At 44.8% G+C, this 15,954-nt stretch overlaps 1 protein-coding gene across 3 annotated transcripts in view; it reads right to left on the reverse strand.

The window, feature by feature from the left end:
• Window positions 1–1,222: 1,222 nt before the first annotated feature.
• Window positions 1,223–15,954, reverse strand: part of SHTN1 (shootin 1) — an 85,969-nt gene continuing 71,237 nt past the window's right edge. The window contains exons 15-16 of one of the 3 annotated variants that reach the window (XM_081105381.1): window positions 4,869–4,917; window positions 1,223–2,461 (exon numbers count right to left, since the gene is read on the reverse strand). In XM_081105381.1, the coding sequence (XP_080961507.1) occupies window positions 2,394–2,461; window positions 4,869–4,917 (117 nt within the window). In that variant the 3' untranslated portion in view covers window positions 1,223–2,393. Of the gene's footprint in view, window positions 2,462–4,868; window positions 4,918–14,492; window positions 14,677–15,954 lie in introns of all 3 variants that reach the window. The other 2 variants (XM_081105379.1, XM_081105382.1) reach the window with 2 other exon arrangements.

The following is a 15,954-nucleotide window of genomic DNA, read 5'->3' on the forward strand; positions in this document are numbered from 1 at the left end:
ACTTTCCTAAAAACTGACGTGTAAAGGGAAAAACTAGGCAGAGAAAGGTGAATAAAATCCTACATCAAATATCTTCATATCAAATTAATTTTAAATGACTGTGACCACAGCGAAAGAAAGTAAGCAGCTTAGAAAAGGCAAGAACACTCCTGCCCTAGCTGGTCTGCGCACCGAAGGGTCCCGGGTTCGATTCCAGTCAAGAGCACATACCTCAGTTGTAGGCTCCTGGGCCCTGGTTGGGATGCGTGCAGGAGGCAACCAATCTATGTGTTTCCCTCTCTCTTCCACTCTCTCTGAAAATCAATGGAAATATATCCTTGGGTGAGGATGAAAAAAAAGAAAAGGCAAGAACAGTCAAAATACCAGTTACTGCCTGCTGCCTGGCCTAATGCAGGACCCTGGAAGCGAGGCTGCTTCTATAACTGCGCCATTCTGTCACGTGTGTGATGAACCAGGGAACGGAGCACACATCCTCCTGGTGCTAAATGTGGATGACACACCCCTGTGGGCTGATGGCAGACACAGGAGGGAGGACAGCACGAAGCAACAGGGAATAAAGTCCTCAGAATACACCACTTGGTGAGTTATGAAAAATTACGGACGTGATCAGCGCTCCTGTCATTTCCTTTTAAAGAATGTCCGATTTGGGGAACTGAACCAAACATGTCAATAACCACAAGTGACGTTTCGTGGGAATCTGCGGGTGCTTTTTAATAAGTGGGGTGAGGAAGGCTCCAATCACAGCAGAACAGAACTTGTTTAGTTGAATGAATGCAGTTAGTGAGTATATCACACAGCAGCAGCCTCCCGTTAGAGAGCGTTCCAGTGGAAAACATCACACTTCCATTTCCCAGGAGTAAACTGCTAAGTAACTGTAAAGTCGTCCCGGGAAGAACACGGCAACAGTCAAGCATAACGAACCTACAGGAAGATCATTGTGTCCAAATCGAGGAAGGACGCGTACCTGCCTGCCTGCCTCTTCAAGCCTATGCTTCGCACACGTGCAAAAATCAAGTACAATACAACTACTGCAATTATTACTATCATTTTCTCTTGCCCTTAGGTGAGCAACACCTGACAGCTACATGCTGAGCTCGGCTAACAAAACGAAACCTTTCACTTCCTTTAATAGCAAAATTACCATTACTGAATCACTGTCATAAAAAAATGCATTCAAGTACATGACCACTTATTTTAAATAAACACCAATTTTGAAACAATCAGCTTTGAAAAGCTGCATACGTGTGTGTGTTTTTAATCCCTGATTACATTTCTATTTATTCACTGTGGTAGACCGAAACATTGTATTTTTAGAGACTAACTACCACTTAATTTCTTACAAAAACAACAACAACAAAAAACAACAAACCTGTGTAATGTAGAACAGCAGTAAAGGAAATTGTCTGCTTGTCGCTGCTCTTCACTGTATGTTAAGAACTGTGATGAAATATGGTACCTGTGCCCCATGAGTACATGAGAAAACACAGTGAACTCATAGCACAGAGCAGAGGGTTTACCAAGATAAGACTCTGTTACATTCAAGGACTGGACTGCACCTCGATTCTGCACTCGGGCCACGAGCGCATTCCCACCGAAAACCTTGGGAGGTTTTGGACTCAATCTTCAGCATGTATTTTCATCCCATAGGTAACAGTGTGCATAATTAACACTGATTATGGGGCCACTGGTATGACGCCAGCGCCTGAATTTTAATTTTATCTCGGTATATCCTAGGAAGTAACTTGCATGCCACAGTGCCTAACAATTCCCATGCTACTGCGGTTTCTCCATCAAAGAGGATTGGATCCAAAAAAAAAAAAAAAAAAAACCCAGCTCATTTGAGGGCTTTTTAAATCACCTCAAATTGTACAGTTCTGTTTTTCCAATTATCCACAGCCCTACAAACTTTCAGCATGACTTTTGAATAGTGGTATGTACATTAATAAAAAGGATAGAAACATCTGAATTTTCTGTAGCCTTCTAAAAGAAGTCACATTTCATACAGTAATTAGGAAAAAACAAACAAACACCTTATCCCTATGAATATAAAAAACTACATAGAATGTGCATTTTGCTAAACAGCTTACTTACTAGTATATTGACAGGCGAACTACTTACAAAAGTGACATCAGAGAAGAACCTGTTTTCTGAATCCAGGGACAAGAACAGAATGTCTCTAGAACTAAACATGTGCTCGTTGAAACGGACTTCTCCTCATGTCACCTTCTGGCTCAAGGATCAGCAGCTGGAGCTGTCTGTATCTCTCATTTTTTCAGCACTGTCCTCTTTATATTCTGGTTTAATTTCACCGTCATCATCCTTGCATGGAGTTGGATCTTGTTCGGCACCCTGGTCTTTGGTTTGGGGTTCATGTGTGGAAACAGGATCTAAAACTACAACTGGTTCGGCTTGGTTTTCACTGCCAATGCATTGTCTCCTCCATCCCGGGTCACTGGGAGGCCTAGGGGATGAAGAGTTAAACAACAAAATAATTAAAAGCAGAGGGAAAAATATTTGTCTTTCCTACTCCTGGATTCAGACGAACAAAAAACACCCCAAGACGTTCTAAGTCTAAGCAACATGCGCACAAAGTGGTCTTTGAGGTGCCAGCCATTTACAAAAAATGAAGCTATTAGGTTACAGATTTAGGAGCACAAAGCCAGGAGAAAGAAGGCGGGAAAAAGTCAGAGCAATTAACGATGGAGGTGTTAAAAAGTCAAGCACCTACCTGCTTAATTACATGCTCTCCTCAGGAAGTGCAAAGCTCAGGGGCGTGTGCAGGCCCCCCACTGCCTGAGCCAGACTCCTGTCCCGCCTTCAAAGAGCCAGTTAACCCCCTGCCTGTGTCCCTGGCACATCTGGCTGCAGATTAGCTCTGGGGAGACTGTGTGGAGGAGGGAAGTACATCTCCCCATCACTGAGGGACAGCTGAGAGCTCTGCTCAGAACTGGGGGCGAGGGGAGGAACTAGGGCAGCGGGGAGAACCCAGGGAATATGCTAACATGCTGTTACCATAACCTTTTCTAAAAAGGAGAATCATGTTTCTTGAGAAATCTCTTCTTGGATGTCACATGCAGCTTCTCTTCCAGAGCTTTCCTCGTCTCTTCTGACACAAGCAACTCGGCTTCTCAAGCTGATGGGTGACAATTCCCCGTGGAAAGGGGTGTCCCAAAACGCTTTTGGCTCTTGCCACGTGCCAGGAAATTAGGGAGTCGGCAACCTCCTCCTCTGAGAAGTCATGGTCAGAAGCCACTGCCTGAAGGTTGAGGGGCGTGTAGTCGGCAGGGCAGGGGCTATTCGGACTCATCTGGTCTTCTTGGCAAACGCCAGGATGCTAACCATGAGCCAGCACACGCCTGCCCACTTGTGGAGAGCCGGACCTGGCCTACCTCTTGGCCAGGCTCTGCCCACTCTTCAACCAGCCCCTTACCTGGTGTCAGTTTCTACTATTCCTGACTCCTGGAGCAGGTCAGATCTGCCAGTTACTTTATTCCTACTCAATACTGCCTCCTGTTGGCTTTACCGCAGTTATAATGAAATGCTGTGCAATTTCTTGTTTAACGTGTCTCTTCAAATACCATGTAAGCATCCGCGAAACAGGAACTCTTCTGCTTTGTTCACAGGTGTCCCCCAGCTAGCACCTGGCGCAGACCCATCTGTGGGGTAAGCGAATGAGCCAATGCCCATTAGCTGTGTGGGAAAGGCTCAGGATGAAGGGGCAGACACGACGGCTTCGGAGTGAGTAGGTCTGCAGGTCTCTCTCACACCACAAAACAACAGAACCAACGATCAGTTATTGAGAGAAAAGAGTCTTCAGGGTCCAGCCACAGGTCCAAGAATCCTCAACCCAATGATCATGGTTTTATCACTGTCTGACCAGTGCTATGAGATTTATCCAGATCTTGAAAACCACTCCATCTGGCTATCCGGTTATACTGCGTGACATGCTCATGAGTTAAGTAATTCTTGCGGAACTCTGTCTTCCTCGGAGGTGGCAAAAGCCAAGAGAGGGACAGGAGAGAAAAGGTGGGCTATCCTGAGGGCCAGTTCCTTTATTTTTGCCTCCATTTGGCAATGCCCTTGCCATGAGAAACACCAAGACACTGCTCATTGACCTCGGCCAAGGACCCACTTTCCAAGATGTCTGTTACGATACTTTGGGAATCAGAATGGGACATAGTTTCGGCAGTGGTACCCGGTTGTTTGACGTTCTCCGGGCCAGGCTGACACCTGCGAGACTGTATTGGGATATGGCCAGAGAAGCACAGCCACTATGATGATATGAGGGGTTTACTGCAGGGGCTAGACCTCCGGCAGTGGTCTACTTCAGTTTGCTGCCTCTGCCTCAGATGCTGGGCAGGAAGTCAGCAGTTCTGGCCACTGAAAAGAAAGATGGCTGAAAAGAGCAAGAGACCGAAGACGGCACTGCCTGTGGCTCTCACAATCTCTAGTCCCGATGATGCAGACCACCTGCAGGTTAAGCTGGGGCCCTTCCTCGGGGAAATGCACATGCACCCGGCCCAGCTGCTGCCACATGCCAGCGAGGTGACAACATGCGTGAACTGGAACAGCGCGGACCTTCAGAGCCTTAAAAGAAAGACTCCCGTATCACTTTGGCCTTCACAATCTCATGCAAGTCTCTCTGTGGCCTCCCTGACCCAGAAGCCAAAGGGCAAGGGCATTCTAGGAAATGAAGTCCCAGCGAGCTAGGTTGCGACAAAGCCACAAAGCCTGCAGCTCAGGTCACCAGGCTGGCACCACCAGCCTGGGTTTGAGCTCACCACAGGCAAGCCAGCCAACCGGCTCACGGCATGCACAGGAGTGTCCATCTCATTCCAGGGGAGCAAATTCCATCAGCCCCTACTGACCTTCACCACTTGTGCAGCACGAGTCGGGGGGTCTCATGCCCAGGTGTGCCTGCAGGTAAAGGGGTGGTGAGCACGTCCTAAACGAGCCTTCTTCATCGGTTGGAGGCCCAACACTTCCAGGAAGTGCTCTCGGGGCTTACCAGCAGCAACAAACGGATGTCGATGGAACCGAAAACTTGGAAACCTGTATTGTCAGGCTGACGGGCCCTGAAATTGTCTCAGTCCACAGAATTGGTCCTCTTCCTTGAAGGAGGCTTCTCAACTGCAGATGCATCTATTATTCAACCACCTGAGGCTGCAGTGTGAGGACTCCTTTGTTGATGAGCACTGGACTGGGCATAGGGGGCGATTTCGCTGAATCTATGCACTGAGAGTCAGAGGAACACGTTTCTGCAGGTGAAGGGGCACAGCCTGGAATCCCAACGGGTTAAGACTAGCACGGGCTATGGGGATCATCTGGTCCCATCTGCCCTTGACAGATGAGGAAAGTGACGTTTGCAGAGGGGAAGAGCCTGCTCTAAAATCATGGAGCTGAGCAGCGGCAGAGGCAGAATGAGAATCAGGGGCTCCGTGTCCAGGTTCCTGCTTTTCCCCAGCACCACGCTGCTTACCCAAGGCGCCTTCTCCTAGGTCAGTGGTCGGCAAACTCATTAGTCAACAGAGCCAAATGTCAACAGTACAACGATTGAAATTTCTTTTGAGAGCCAAAGTTTTTAAACTTAAACTATATAGGTAGGCACACTGTTATTAACTTAATTAGGGTACTCCTATGGCTTAGGAAGAGCCACATTCAAGGGGCCAAAGAGCCGCACGTGGCTTGTGAGCCGCAGTTTGCCGACCACGGTCCTAGGGAAAGAATGGCGCCACAGGCTAACTCCAGCATGCTTAAGGATTTCTTTCATAATCCCTGCTCGCAGTGGCATCTTTCAGATATGGAAATGTAACGTCCATCCCTTCAAGCTTTTTACACATGTGGGTTTTGTATGTGTGGGTGTGACTTGTAGTCCTTCCTGGTTTGCCATGGGGTCCATTCCTGGTTCCCCTGGGGAGCAGCTCAGGGCTCCTTCGGCAATAAGGGCCCTTCCTCCTCGGCTGCATTCCAGCTCCATTCCCATCTCCCGGGAAGAGCGAGAGAGCCCGGTCGGTCGGTGATGGTTCCCAGAACCCAGGCTCTTGCTCTAGGCAACTGTCCTGGCGGCTTTCAAATGGGGGTAAACCGGAGCTGCTCCCCCAGGTGAAAGCCCCAGGCCCCCCAATGCAACCATCCAACAGGAACTGCAAGATAGTATTGTTATTCTGTTCAACTTTTCTCCTTTCACTCTCCGGCTCAGGGCAATGACCACAAATGAGGCATTAAAACTCAGTCCTCACCAAAAGTATGGGAGACTTTCTGTAACCTGCAAGATCGCCAAGTCCACTTGAATGGTACAGGTGAGACAAAGCAAGACTAAAAGCATGGGATGCCGGAGCTGACAGGGATCCCTGGTCCCTTTTCACTTGTCAAATGAAGACCCCAAAGAAGGCAGTGAAGTGATTGTCCAAGGGCAAACCACTCGTTCATAGCAGACAACAGGACTGAAGTTGTGGAATCTTGACTTCTTGCCGGGTTTTGTTTTTTTTCTTTCTCACCACAACGTGCCAGTAAGTCATTTATGATCCACTCAAATAGATATTTTTAAGGATCATTTTAGATCACTTGCCTAAAGGCTATTTCAAGACAAAAAGCAAAAGCAAAACAAAAGCTAGGAGACAATATACCAATCTGTGCCACCCTACAAAGCCGGATGCCAGGCACAACCGCAAATACTGCTCAGCGTGGACACAGCCTTGCCAGCCAGTGTCACCTGTGAGGACTTCTTGTTCACTGGGCGGGCAGATGCACGTCGAGAGCTGAGGTCCGACCGTCAAGCGTGGCAGCGTAAGTCCAACACTTACTTTTCTTCATTAAAAACTGCAGCTGTTTTTCCTTCCTAGAAGCCGACCCGAATGGACAAACTAATTTATTCTTTGAGCTAAAATGGGGTTTTAAAAAGTACACCAAGCTCAAAGAAATGGGCTCTGTGTGACAGTTGAAAGTATTAGAATTGGTAGTAATATAGACAGTGTCATTCTATGTTTAAAAGTGTATTTGGGGAAACTGTGGACAGGTGTATTAAAATCTCCAGAAAAGCAGGTGTCTGGAAGGAACGAGAGTAATGCCACAGCCCTTCGCCGCTGTTGTAACTGGGGGAGGGGTTTGGGTGGGGGGGGAGTAAGACTTCTTATTTTTACACAAGGGGGACTATGAAACTGACGTCCTCGCTGGAGTTTCCCCAGGAAACTACTTTATAAAGACAGATTTAAATCTTGCCGTTTTCCGTCCTTGAAGGTGGTAAATATGATTGCGGCTTTATCCATTTTTCTTGTAAATGAAACAGAGTTCAGACCGTCCGGCTGGCTGTGCGTCATTTGTTGGATGGCTGCCACCGACTAATGCAGACGTCCCACTGGGAGACCAGGGAAGAACGAGACTTTGATTCACCAGATTGTGTTAAATAGTCCAGCTGTTGCGATTTGAAAGATAGTTACCTCCGAAGTGAAATAGAAATGAACTTGGCATTTATGCCGCAGACCATTTTTAGACTGTTTGGCAATCAGCTTTTCAGGGGGAGCATTTTATAAAATAACTCTCGCCGCTTTAAAAGTTTCATTCACTGTAATGTTCAAAATGTCCCACCTTTATATTATCAGTAAAATTAAGCCTGAGTGATATGTAGAATTTGCATGAAATAAGCATTTCCCCCTTCATTTCATGAGCTTTGATTGCACTCAATTGAGCTCAGAACCGTGTCGATTAGGGCTCTTTGGGGCATTAGTTAATTGGAATTGCAGCCGAAATGTTAGCTAGAATTTGTTGAACATAATTGGAACGTGGAAAGTTGATTCTGAAAGGAATTTCATTGAATGCAAACAATGATGTGCTTTTGAAAAATTAGAATGCTGCGTTTTTCCTCGCTTATGAGAGTCGAGTCCTTCGTGAAGTTCAGCTTTGGCAGGACCCTTCGCGATTGTTCTGATCCTTCTGGTACAGGTTTGGTTTGGAGTCAGCTCTTCCCTTTTATCAGCAAGTACCCCCCCCCCCACCCCCCAACCCCCCCACCCCCGCCTCCCGCCCCCTGCGGCTGAGAAAATGTGGCTGCTTTCCGAAATGGCTCCCGACTTGTGCTTGGGCACCAGGCTTCATAGGGTGGGGTTCGTATATTGCCTCCTAGCTTTGATTTTGCTCTTCGGTGCAGGCCTCTAGTAGGGTGGCCTTGCAGGTCCGGGGTGTGCTGCAAAGCCTCACCCCAGTTCTTCACTCCGCTAGTGGAAGTCGGACTGTAGACACTTACACGTCCCCAAATACACTGGCCCACAGAGGCTCAGGACACTGGATCCTTCTCACCGACAAAGTCAACACTGATAATGCAGGAACTAAGATTAACTTTAGGTCAAACATTCGGAAATGTCTCACACTTTTGGGGGGTTACCTTCAAAGCTTTTTGTAATCTTGCGCCATTTAAAGGGACCCTGAAAGATCCCAACTATTAAAAGGGAATGTTATTTAAGCAATATTTTAAGAGACTTAACAGGCTTCCATAAAATTACCACATATAATACTGGCCCCTCAAGAGAGGGGCCATGCGCTAAGCACTGGCCATTTAAATTCTAGATTTTCAGAACAATGTTTTTAAATTTGTAAAGATTCCTCTTTAAATTTACTGTATCGTATACTTTAAATTCTCTTTTAAGAGGGGAAGTCACAGAGAATTGTGTGCTTCTTTTCATATAGTTGCATGACCAAGCAGATTTCAGGATGAAATGTGTCTAGCAGGTTTCAGAAGTTAGGTCAATTTGTCCTTACATATGCAATTGCATTTACGTTTTAGTCGGCTACTTCTATTTGAAGAAATTAAATACCCAACTATACGCAAATAAAAGGAAACACAAACAGACTACAGAGACTACTGAAAGATGTTTTTTTAAAAAACTTACAAAGCACCAAAAGCAATCTGGTTCTCTATGCAGAAGTGATGTGTTTTATGCTAAGTCCCTTAACATCACAGATATTTGCAGCAAATGGAGGCAAATGTTAGACGGCAATTAATTCTTTGAGAGAACTGAGAATAACTCAGCAGCACTGGAACAGTCACTGTGAGATTTACTCAGCAGAACTTTACCATGAGGGTAACACAGTCTCCACAATTAACCTGGAAGAAGCTGCTGTCCGTACAGCAACTCAGAACACGTGTGAGACAAAACTGCCCAGCGGATCTTCCGGCCAATCCACAGGGTAACTCCTCGGGGGGGCAGGAAAAAAAGAGTAAGTGAGGGGATCTCAACTTCCAGAACATCCAGTTGTCCACTAATTTTGTTGTTAAAACTTAATGGCCCGTGGGCAGGCGCACAGGGAGCAGCTTTGTGGCTGAGCTTTGTCGCGCAGAGCCGTTTCCTGCAGCGTCTGGACACAATTCGGCGGTACTAAGATTACAGTTGAGAGCAGACAAAATCCTTTAATTGTGTAAGAGCATCAGATTAAGCAGTAACTTCCATGCTGTCCATTCTGCCAGCGAGCAGTCTCTTCTCAGAAAACAAACGTCTACTAAGCACAGGAAGGGGCCCTCCATTCTCCCCCCACACGCACCCACATGCGCACACCCACCTTCACCCACATGCACAAAAGGGGAGAAGAGAAGAAGAAGGGTGGAGATGAGGAGTAGGTGGAGGTGGGAATAAGGAAAGAAAACATGACCTTTCTACCACAGGGGCTAAAAGAACCCTTCTAGTTTCCATTTGCTGAAGCAAACTTCCCTTAAGGAACAGTTACATGGCCAACCAAATTAATTCCTAACTGAGATCACTATTTGAGGGAAGACTTTAAGCCAAGTTTCCCTAAAAGTAAGTTAGGAGTCTCAATTGCTCTTTGGTGACATATTTCAAAGGCAGGGCTTCTCAATTTCATTTTTCTACATTAGCTTCGCCCTGGAGATAATGAAGCAAAACTGAAGAGACCAGTTAGAGGTTAAACAATGATCAAACCAATCTTACTTTTAATTCAAAACCCTTTGAAAGGCAATTCTGTTTTTTCCTTCACAGACATGTTTGACTATCACACTAACCAAGAGACATCTAGAATTTATCTTTTATCAACGACGCTTGGTGTTCAGTTAATGGCTCACACAAGATGAACTCTTACAAAAACAAATCTGTGTGCGGCCAAAAGTCACATGTATTTAGAGGCACAAGAGCTAGAAATTAAATGCAAATTAAAATAAAAATGGTTTCATTGGAAATAAAAATTTTTTTTATTGAACTGTCATTGCTACATGGGTTTTTGTTTCTTAAATTTTGTTTCTTAAATAAAAGCATCTTCCAGGGCACCATGTGACCTGCTTTGACCTCCCAAGCCAAAAAGGTAAGGTAGCTGCCTATCTGGTGGTTAAAAAGGAAATTTAAAAGAGCTTGATAAAGCTTAGAGTTTGGGAGAGATCTGGGACTGAAGAGCAGCATGATGAACTAGAGAAGTGTTAACTAGAAGAGTCTCTGGCAATTGTGGCTTAAAAGCATCTTCAAGAAAGACCAAGGGATGAGGACACAGTTATGGAATCAATGAAATCATACCAAGCACAATGCAACCTGAGTTCACTTTCAAACGGATTCTCGCCTTTGGAGCAAAGTCTCATGGCGGCACTGTAACAAGATGAAATGGAAAACCATCTTTGAGGTTGACTGCTTATTTAGTTGTAACTATCAGGAGGATATTCACCTTCCTGAAAGTCATCAGTAGAAAAAGAGAACATGGATGCATGAAGCTCAGTATGGACGAGTTGGGCCACATCTAGATGCTGGGATGAAAAAGCAAGGTGGCAAGAATACAAGATACTCTTGGACCTCTCCCTGATTGTGATGCAAAGCTCTGTTCAGATCTGCTCTCCTCTTTCTCCACCCTGAAGGCCCTCTTGCCCTACTTCTATTATAACATGATGACCCATGGCCGCTAAGCTCAAACTAGAGCAAAGATGGAGCTACCTTGCCCTAGCTGGTTTGGTTCACTGGATAGAGCGTCGGCCTATGGACTTAAGGGTCCCGGGTTCAATTCCAGTCAAGGGCATATGCCCAGGCTGCGGGCTCGATCCCCAGGAGGGGACGTGCAGGAGGCAGCCCATCGGTGATTCTTTCTTATCAATCACAGGAGTTCAAAACATCATGGATGATTCTATCTCTCTTTCCCTCTCCCTTCCTCTCTGAAATCAATATATATAAAGACGGAGCTATCTCAAAGAGGTACAGCAGAAAGTGGATGCAACAATAAAACACCTTGCTTAGGCTGGTGACAGAAATGTTAATTTTAATCCTTGTAATTAAGTACTAACTGTATGTCTTGCCTTCTCACAAGTCCCTAGGAAATAGAGCCATATACTGCACATATCTCTAGCTCTACAATTTACCAGGCAGGAGTTACTCAATTATTTGGAATACACAACATACGTTGATTTTAAGAATTTATTAAAATAAAAAATTTTCTAGGAATAGCTGATGTTATTTAATTTTCTGGTTAAGTGAGGATCTTATGCAGAAAATATCTCTGGTTCTACTCTTACTTTACAACCTTTCTTAGATTAGAAAACTTTCTTGTCTACCCGAGGCTAATCAAGTGAGCCTATCTGCATCTTCTACAACTGACTGTCCCTGGTAACTTTATCTTGTGTAAGTGCAAAGATGCAGAAGGTATGCAAGACTGAGCTGGAGGAAAATGACTCCTAGGCACTTAAAATATGTTTAAAAGACCAGATAGGCCAACCAAACAACAAATAAAAATCTCTAATATTTGGCTTACGAATATGTGTAAGTGTTGAATAATGGGGGACTGCTGGTTAATTGAGTACTTTAATTGATACTCTACTGTTTTGTTGACACTAAAATGTACTCATTTGTTCATTTATTCAACAAGTATTTCCTGAGAGCCTACCCCAGGGCAGGAATTCTTCCAGGTGTTTGAGATACACCTGAGAACAAAACAGACAAAAAAAAAAAAATCCTACCCTCATGGAGCTTACGTTGGAGCAGGGGAAGGGAGAAAATAAGCATTAACTATAATGAATAAAACACATAATGGATTAGAAGATAACTGTTGTGGGGAAAATGGAGCAGGTTGAGGAGGAATCGAAGTGTGGAGGAAGATGAGTTATAATTTTAAATAGGGTGGTCAGGGTAGGCCTCATTTAAAAGGTGACATTGAGCAAAGAAGTGATGAAGATGAGATAGTAGGTCACGCCACTGCTGGGGAAAGGGCGCTCTGGACAGAGGGGACAGCAAAAGGAAAGGGCAAGGGTGGATGGATACCTGGCCAGAGAGGCTAAAGTGGGAGGAGGAGGGAAGGGAGCGAGTGGAAGGGACTGGTGCTCGTGTGATAATGTGAGGGCTCCAGGCTACTGTCATCAATCTCCTCCCTTGACCTTGATTCCCTGTCAAGAGCCGACAGTGCCACTCACCTGAAACACTGCGGCGGCCTCTCCACAGACCAACATAAAGATGCAATTACAGGAGTGCAAAGATGGCCTTGAAAAGCAAGGGAAACATCTCACTTTGGACTGCTGATCCAACTTCAAAGTGCTTTGACAAGTCAGGTCTATGACATGAGGTAAGACAGCGCGGTCTGCCTCTACCTTATGGTTTGCATAACAGAGTGAAGTCAGTAAGTCACAGGAAGCCAGAAAGAGCCCTGAAAATAACCCTTCTCCTTCCTGGCAGTGAGACTAGTTTCCAGGAATCCTGACAAATCACACGAATTTTCCCTTGTAAAGCTTAAATGTGACTACATTAAGTTCAAGTTCTTGTCCTCATTCCAGAGCTGGGTTTCAACATGAAGTGGGCCCGTCTGGGAAGTGAATGATTACCACGTACACACACAAAATACTCGGATTCCTTTAGAGAGTCTAATTGTACTGAAACAGATTTTTTTCAGAAAGGCCCTCTTCTGTCCTAAGTGACTTTCTTGTATGAAAATGCATGGCATTCGTTATTTCAGCTAAAGAACGTCAAGAACTGAATAATCAAGCGTTCGGGTGCGAGGTTTAAAAGTTAATACAGCAGCACAGAGTGTTTGTATTAACGCTTTAAGTAGATAAATTAAATTGAAATGTGTCTCTTGAGCAGTCATTGAACAAGCAAGATGAGAAATAAATTGAGCTCACATAGCCCTTTATGGCATCTAACAACTGTGTCTGTCAACACGCGGATCCTTTTCACTGTCAATTCGACACGTTTTGCAGACCTTGGGCCTGCAATTATTTCATTTCCTTTCTTGGGAATGTAATTTCCACTTACTTTTGGAGAATAAAAGGCAGACAAAAGGAAGAAGGAGTCGCAGTATTTTCTGATTAAGATTATCTGTGTAAAATGGTAAAGGGGGAAAAAAAAATCTATACACACACACTGAAGCATTTCTCAAAAACGAACTTGTCTCGGCCAAATTGCTTTTGTGTCCGGATACTGGTTCAAACGTAGCCGTAGTGCTGATGTCAAATTAGATGTTAAACGAATTTAACAGGAAAGATGAAGAATGCATATAGATCATCTTTCTGTTAGAACTGTTCAAATGCAGTCAAAAGAAAGGCAACACATGACTGCAGGAAAAAATGTGCTCCAAAACACAATGAAATTAGATAAAACTGTAAATCAGCAAAGAAGGCCATTCATTCCAAAAAAGAGTGGGGGGAAAAGGTTAATAGTACCAATGAGAAAGACAAGAATGGAAGAAAATACCAATTGGCAAAAAGAGACCTAAATTGAATTTCAACTTCATTTGTCCAGACTTCACCTTTTAAACGAAGACAGGTAGAGGCACAAAAAGGGCTCTTTCTCTCCTGACAGAGCAGGAAATCAGAGGTTTAATTAACTGTGATTATAATTACAATCGGCTGATCTGATTCGTCTCACCTCTTCCTTTTCTTCAAGTGACAAACCCCTTGACATCCTGGCAAGAGAAGGAAAGCAAAACTAGACTAATTTCCAAAAGAGCCTGCCACTGTTATAAAACAAACCGATGCTCCACCAGATCTGGCAGAAACACAGTCCATGGCAGGATTAACTTGGTGACCGGAGTGTCACTGTCAAGCCAGTCTATAGAGATAACTGTTTACAGGGTATGTTTTCATTCTCGGGGTAGAGAGATATGAAGGCACATCTTTATGTGAGCACCAGAAAGGGAGGCTGTGAAAAGGTACCCTTCAAGGACGTTGGAAGATGGAGTTCTTCTGAAAGATCTAGCATCTTCTTCAGCTCCTCATGAACCATTAAGAGGGATGATGTAGGCATTTAATCTTGAAAGAATGACTCGGTATCTTTGGATGCTGAATAATGATTACCCAGCTCACCCCGCTGTGAGGAACCTGATTAGCAAACCAGTTTAGGGCAGGACTTCTCTTTACACGCGCGTCTGCTTTGGATAAGAATAAGACCTCCAAACTAGGAGCCTATTGGCTCATCGAAAAGAGGAAGAAGAGCAGGTACAGGCTCTCTGAAGAGAAAGAAAGCAAAGCAACACACGAGTTAGTTATCACAGACTGTTCTGCACACCAGGTAGTAAAGAGCAGCGTTACTTACTGAAATGTAACCTTGGGACTCGCGCTTCCTTCCAATTTACACGGCCCTTCACCTGGCTCAGGTGCTGGGCTGTTGAATTCTGCCTCCAGAGTTTTCTTGTTCAAGGCTGTTTTTGCTACACTGGATACAGAACCCAACACCGGCATGGATTTGGACTCTGAGGTGGCTAATATCCCGGTTGGACCTTAAAACCAAACACATACCTCCAGTTTAATCATTCTGTGCGATGTTGATTAATATGGTACTGAAAACAGATGAGCTGAAAAGCCCGCAGGAAGTGAAAAGGCCAAGCTTTGTTAAGATTTCCAGAGCAGGTAACAATGGTTCTCTGAGAAATCTGCTCTGCTTTGGTGGCACTACTCAATGCCCCCGGACCACGCTGAGAAACTGGGCGGAGGCCTTTAAGAAACCACAGAACCCCAGGCCATGGTTCTCTCACTGACCGGAGTCCTTAAAAATACTGGGCCTGCGAAAACTCTTTCCTTCTCAGAATATGGCTTTCTGGCAGCCCCCCTTGAACCATGTGGCCTCTCAAGAGTTAATTCCTCCCCAAATTCAATCTGCGTGTTAAACACAAAGTGGACCGATGTCAAGAGGATCTTTCTCAAAGGCCCATGGAAGACTCCTTAAGCCTTCAACAGCGTTTATGAACATTTTCATTTTAATGTGATTGAGAAGTAAGTGGACTTATTTCCTGTTCCTATACAGACACGGGATTATAAAAATTAAGTGGCAAAGAGTTTGGCTGGTTAGCTTTTTGGCTTTTCTGCTCTTTGGGACAGGATGAAAAACACTCTCGCAGGGCTTGTTACATTAGTTTTTGGCATAGCAACCTAAACATTCTGGGCACTGAAGCTACACTCCATCGTGACTTAATTCCTGTCTTTAGTTTGAAAGATACTGTCCTAGGCAGTTCATTTTCAAAGCAAGATTCTAGTATGTGTTGTTGTTTTTTTTTTTTCTTGAAACTGCAAAAGAAATCCTTTGCAAACAAAGAGATTCGAGATTCTGAATATTCTATTTGAAAAGGCCTTTCCCTCCCATCTGTGTTAATCCCCATGTTGCATGGGGATGCGGGAGCAAAGAGGGAAGGGCAGAAAGATCCAGAAAGTTCTTGAAAACATAAATGTGAAGCTGAATTCGAGAATCGCTTCTGAGCAACTCTATTCTGCCCTTGGATAATTGTTGGCTGCAGCATTGATAGCTTTAACCAAGCTGTCCTTGTCGGAAGGCAAGATCTGCTTCTGAATGCACCAACACCTGCCGCTCGTTCTGCGGCTGAAGCCAATTAAAAAGGAGGGAGAGTGGGTGAGCTGAGCCAGAGCTCTTATTTTTCCTACAAAAGGGAATAAAGACAAATGCTTCATGTGTAAGATTATTATTATCATCATTACTGCATCGTGTTTAAGCTGCCCAGTGTTTTCCAAGAGGCACTCCCTGCTTTTTGAAATGCCAGCTTGCT

Source organism: Myotis nattereri, assembly GCF_964212035.1.
Source record: "Myotis nattereri genome assembly, chromosome: 13".
NCBI classification, from domain to species: domain Eukaryota; kingdom Metazoa; phylum Chordata; class Mammalia; order Chiroptera; family Vespertilionidae; genus Myotis; species Myotis nattereri.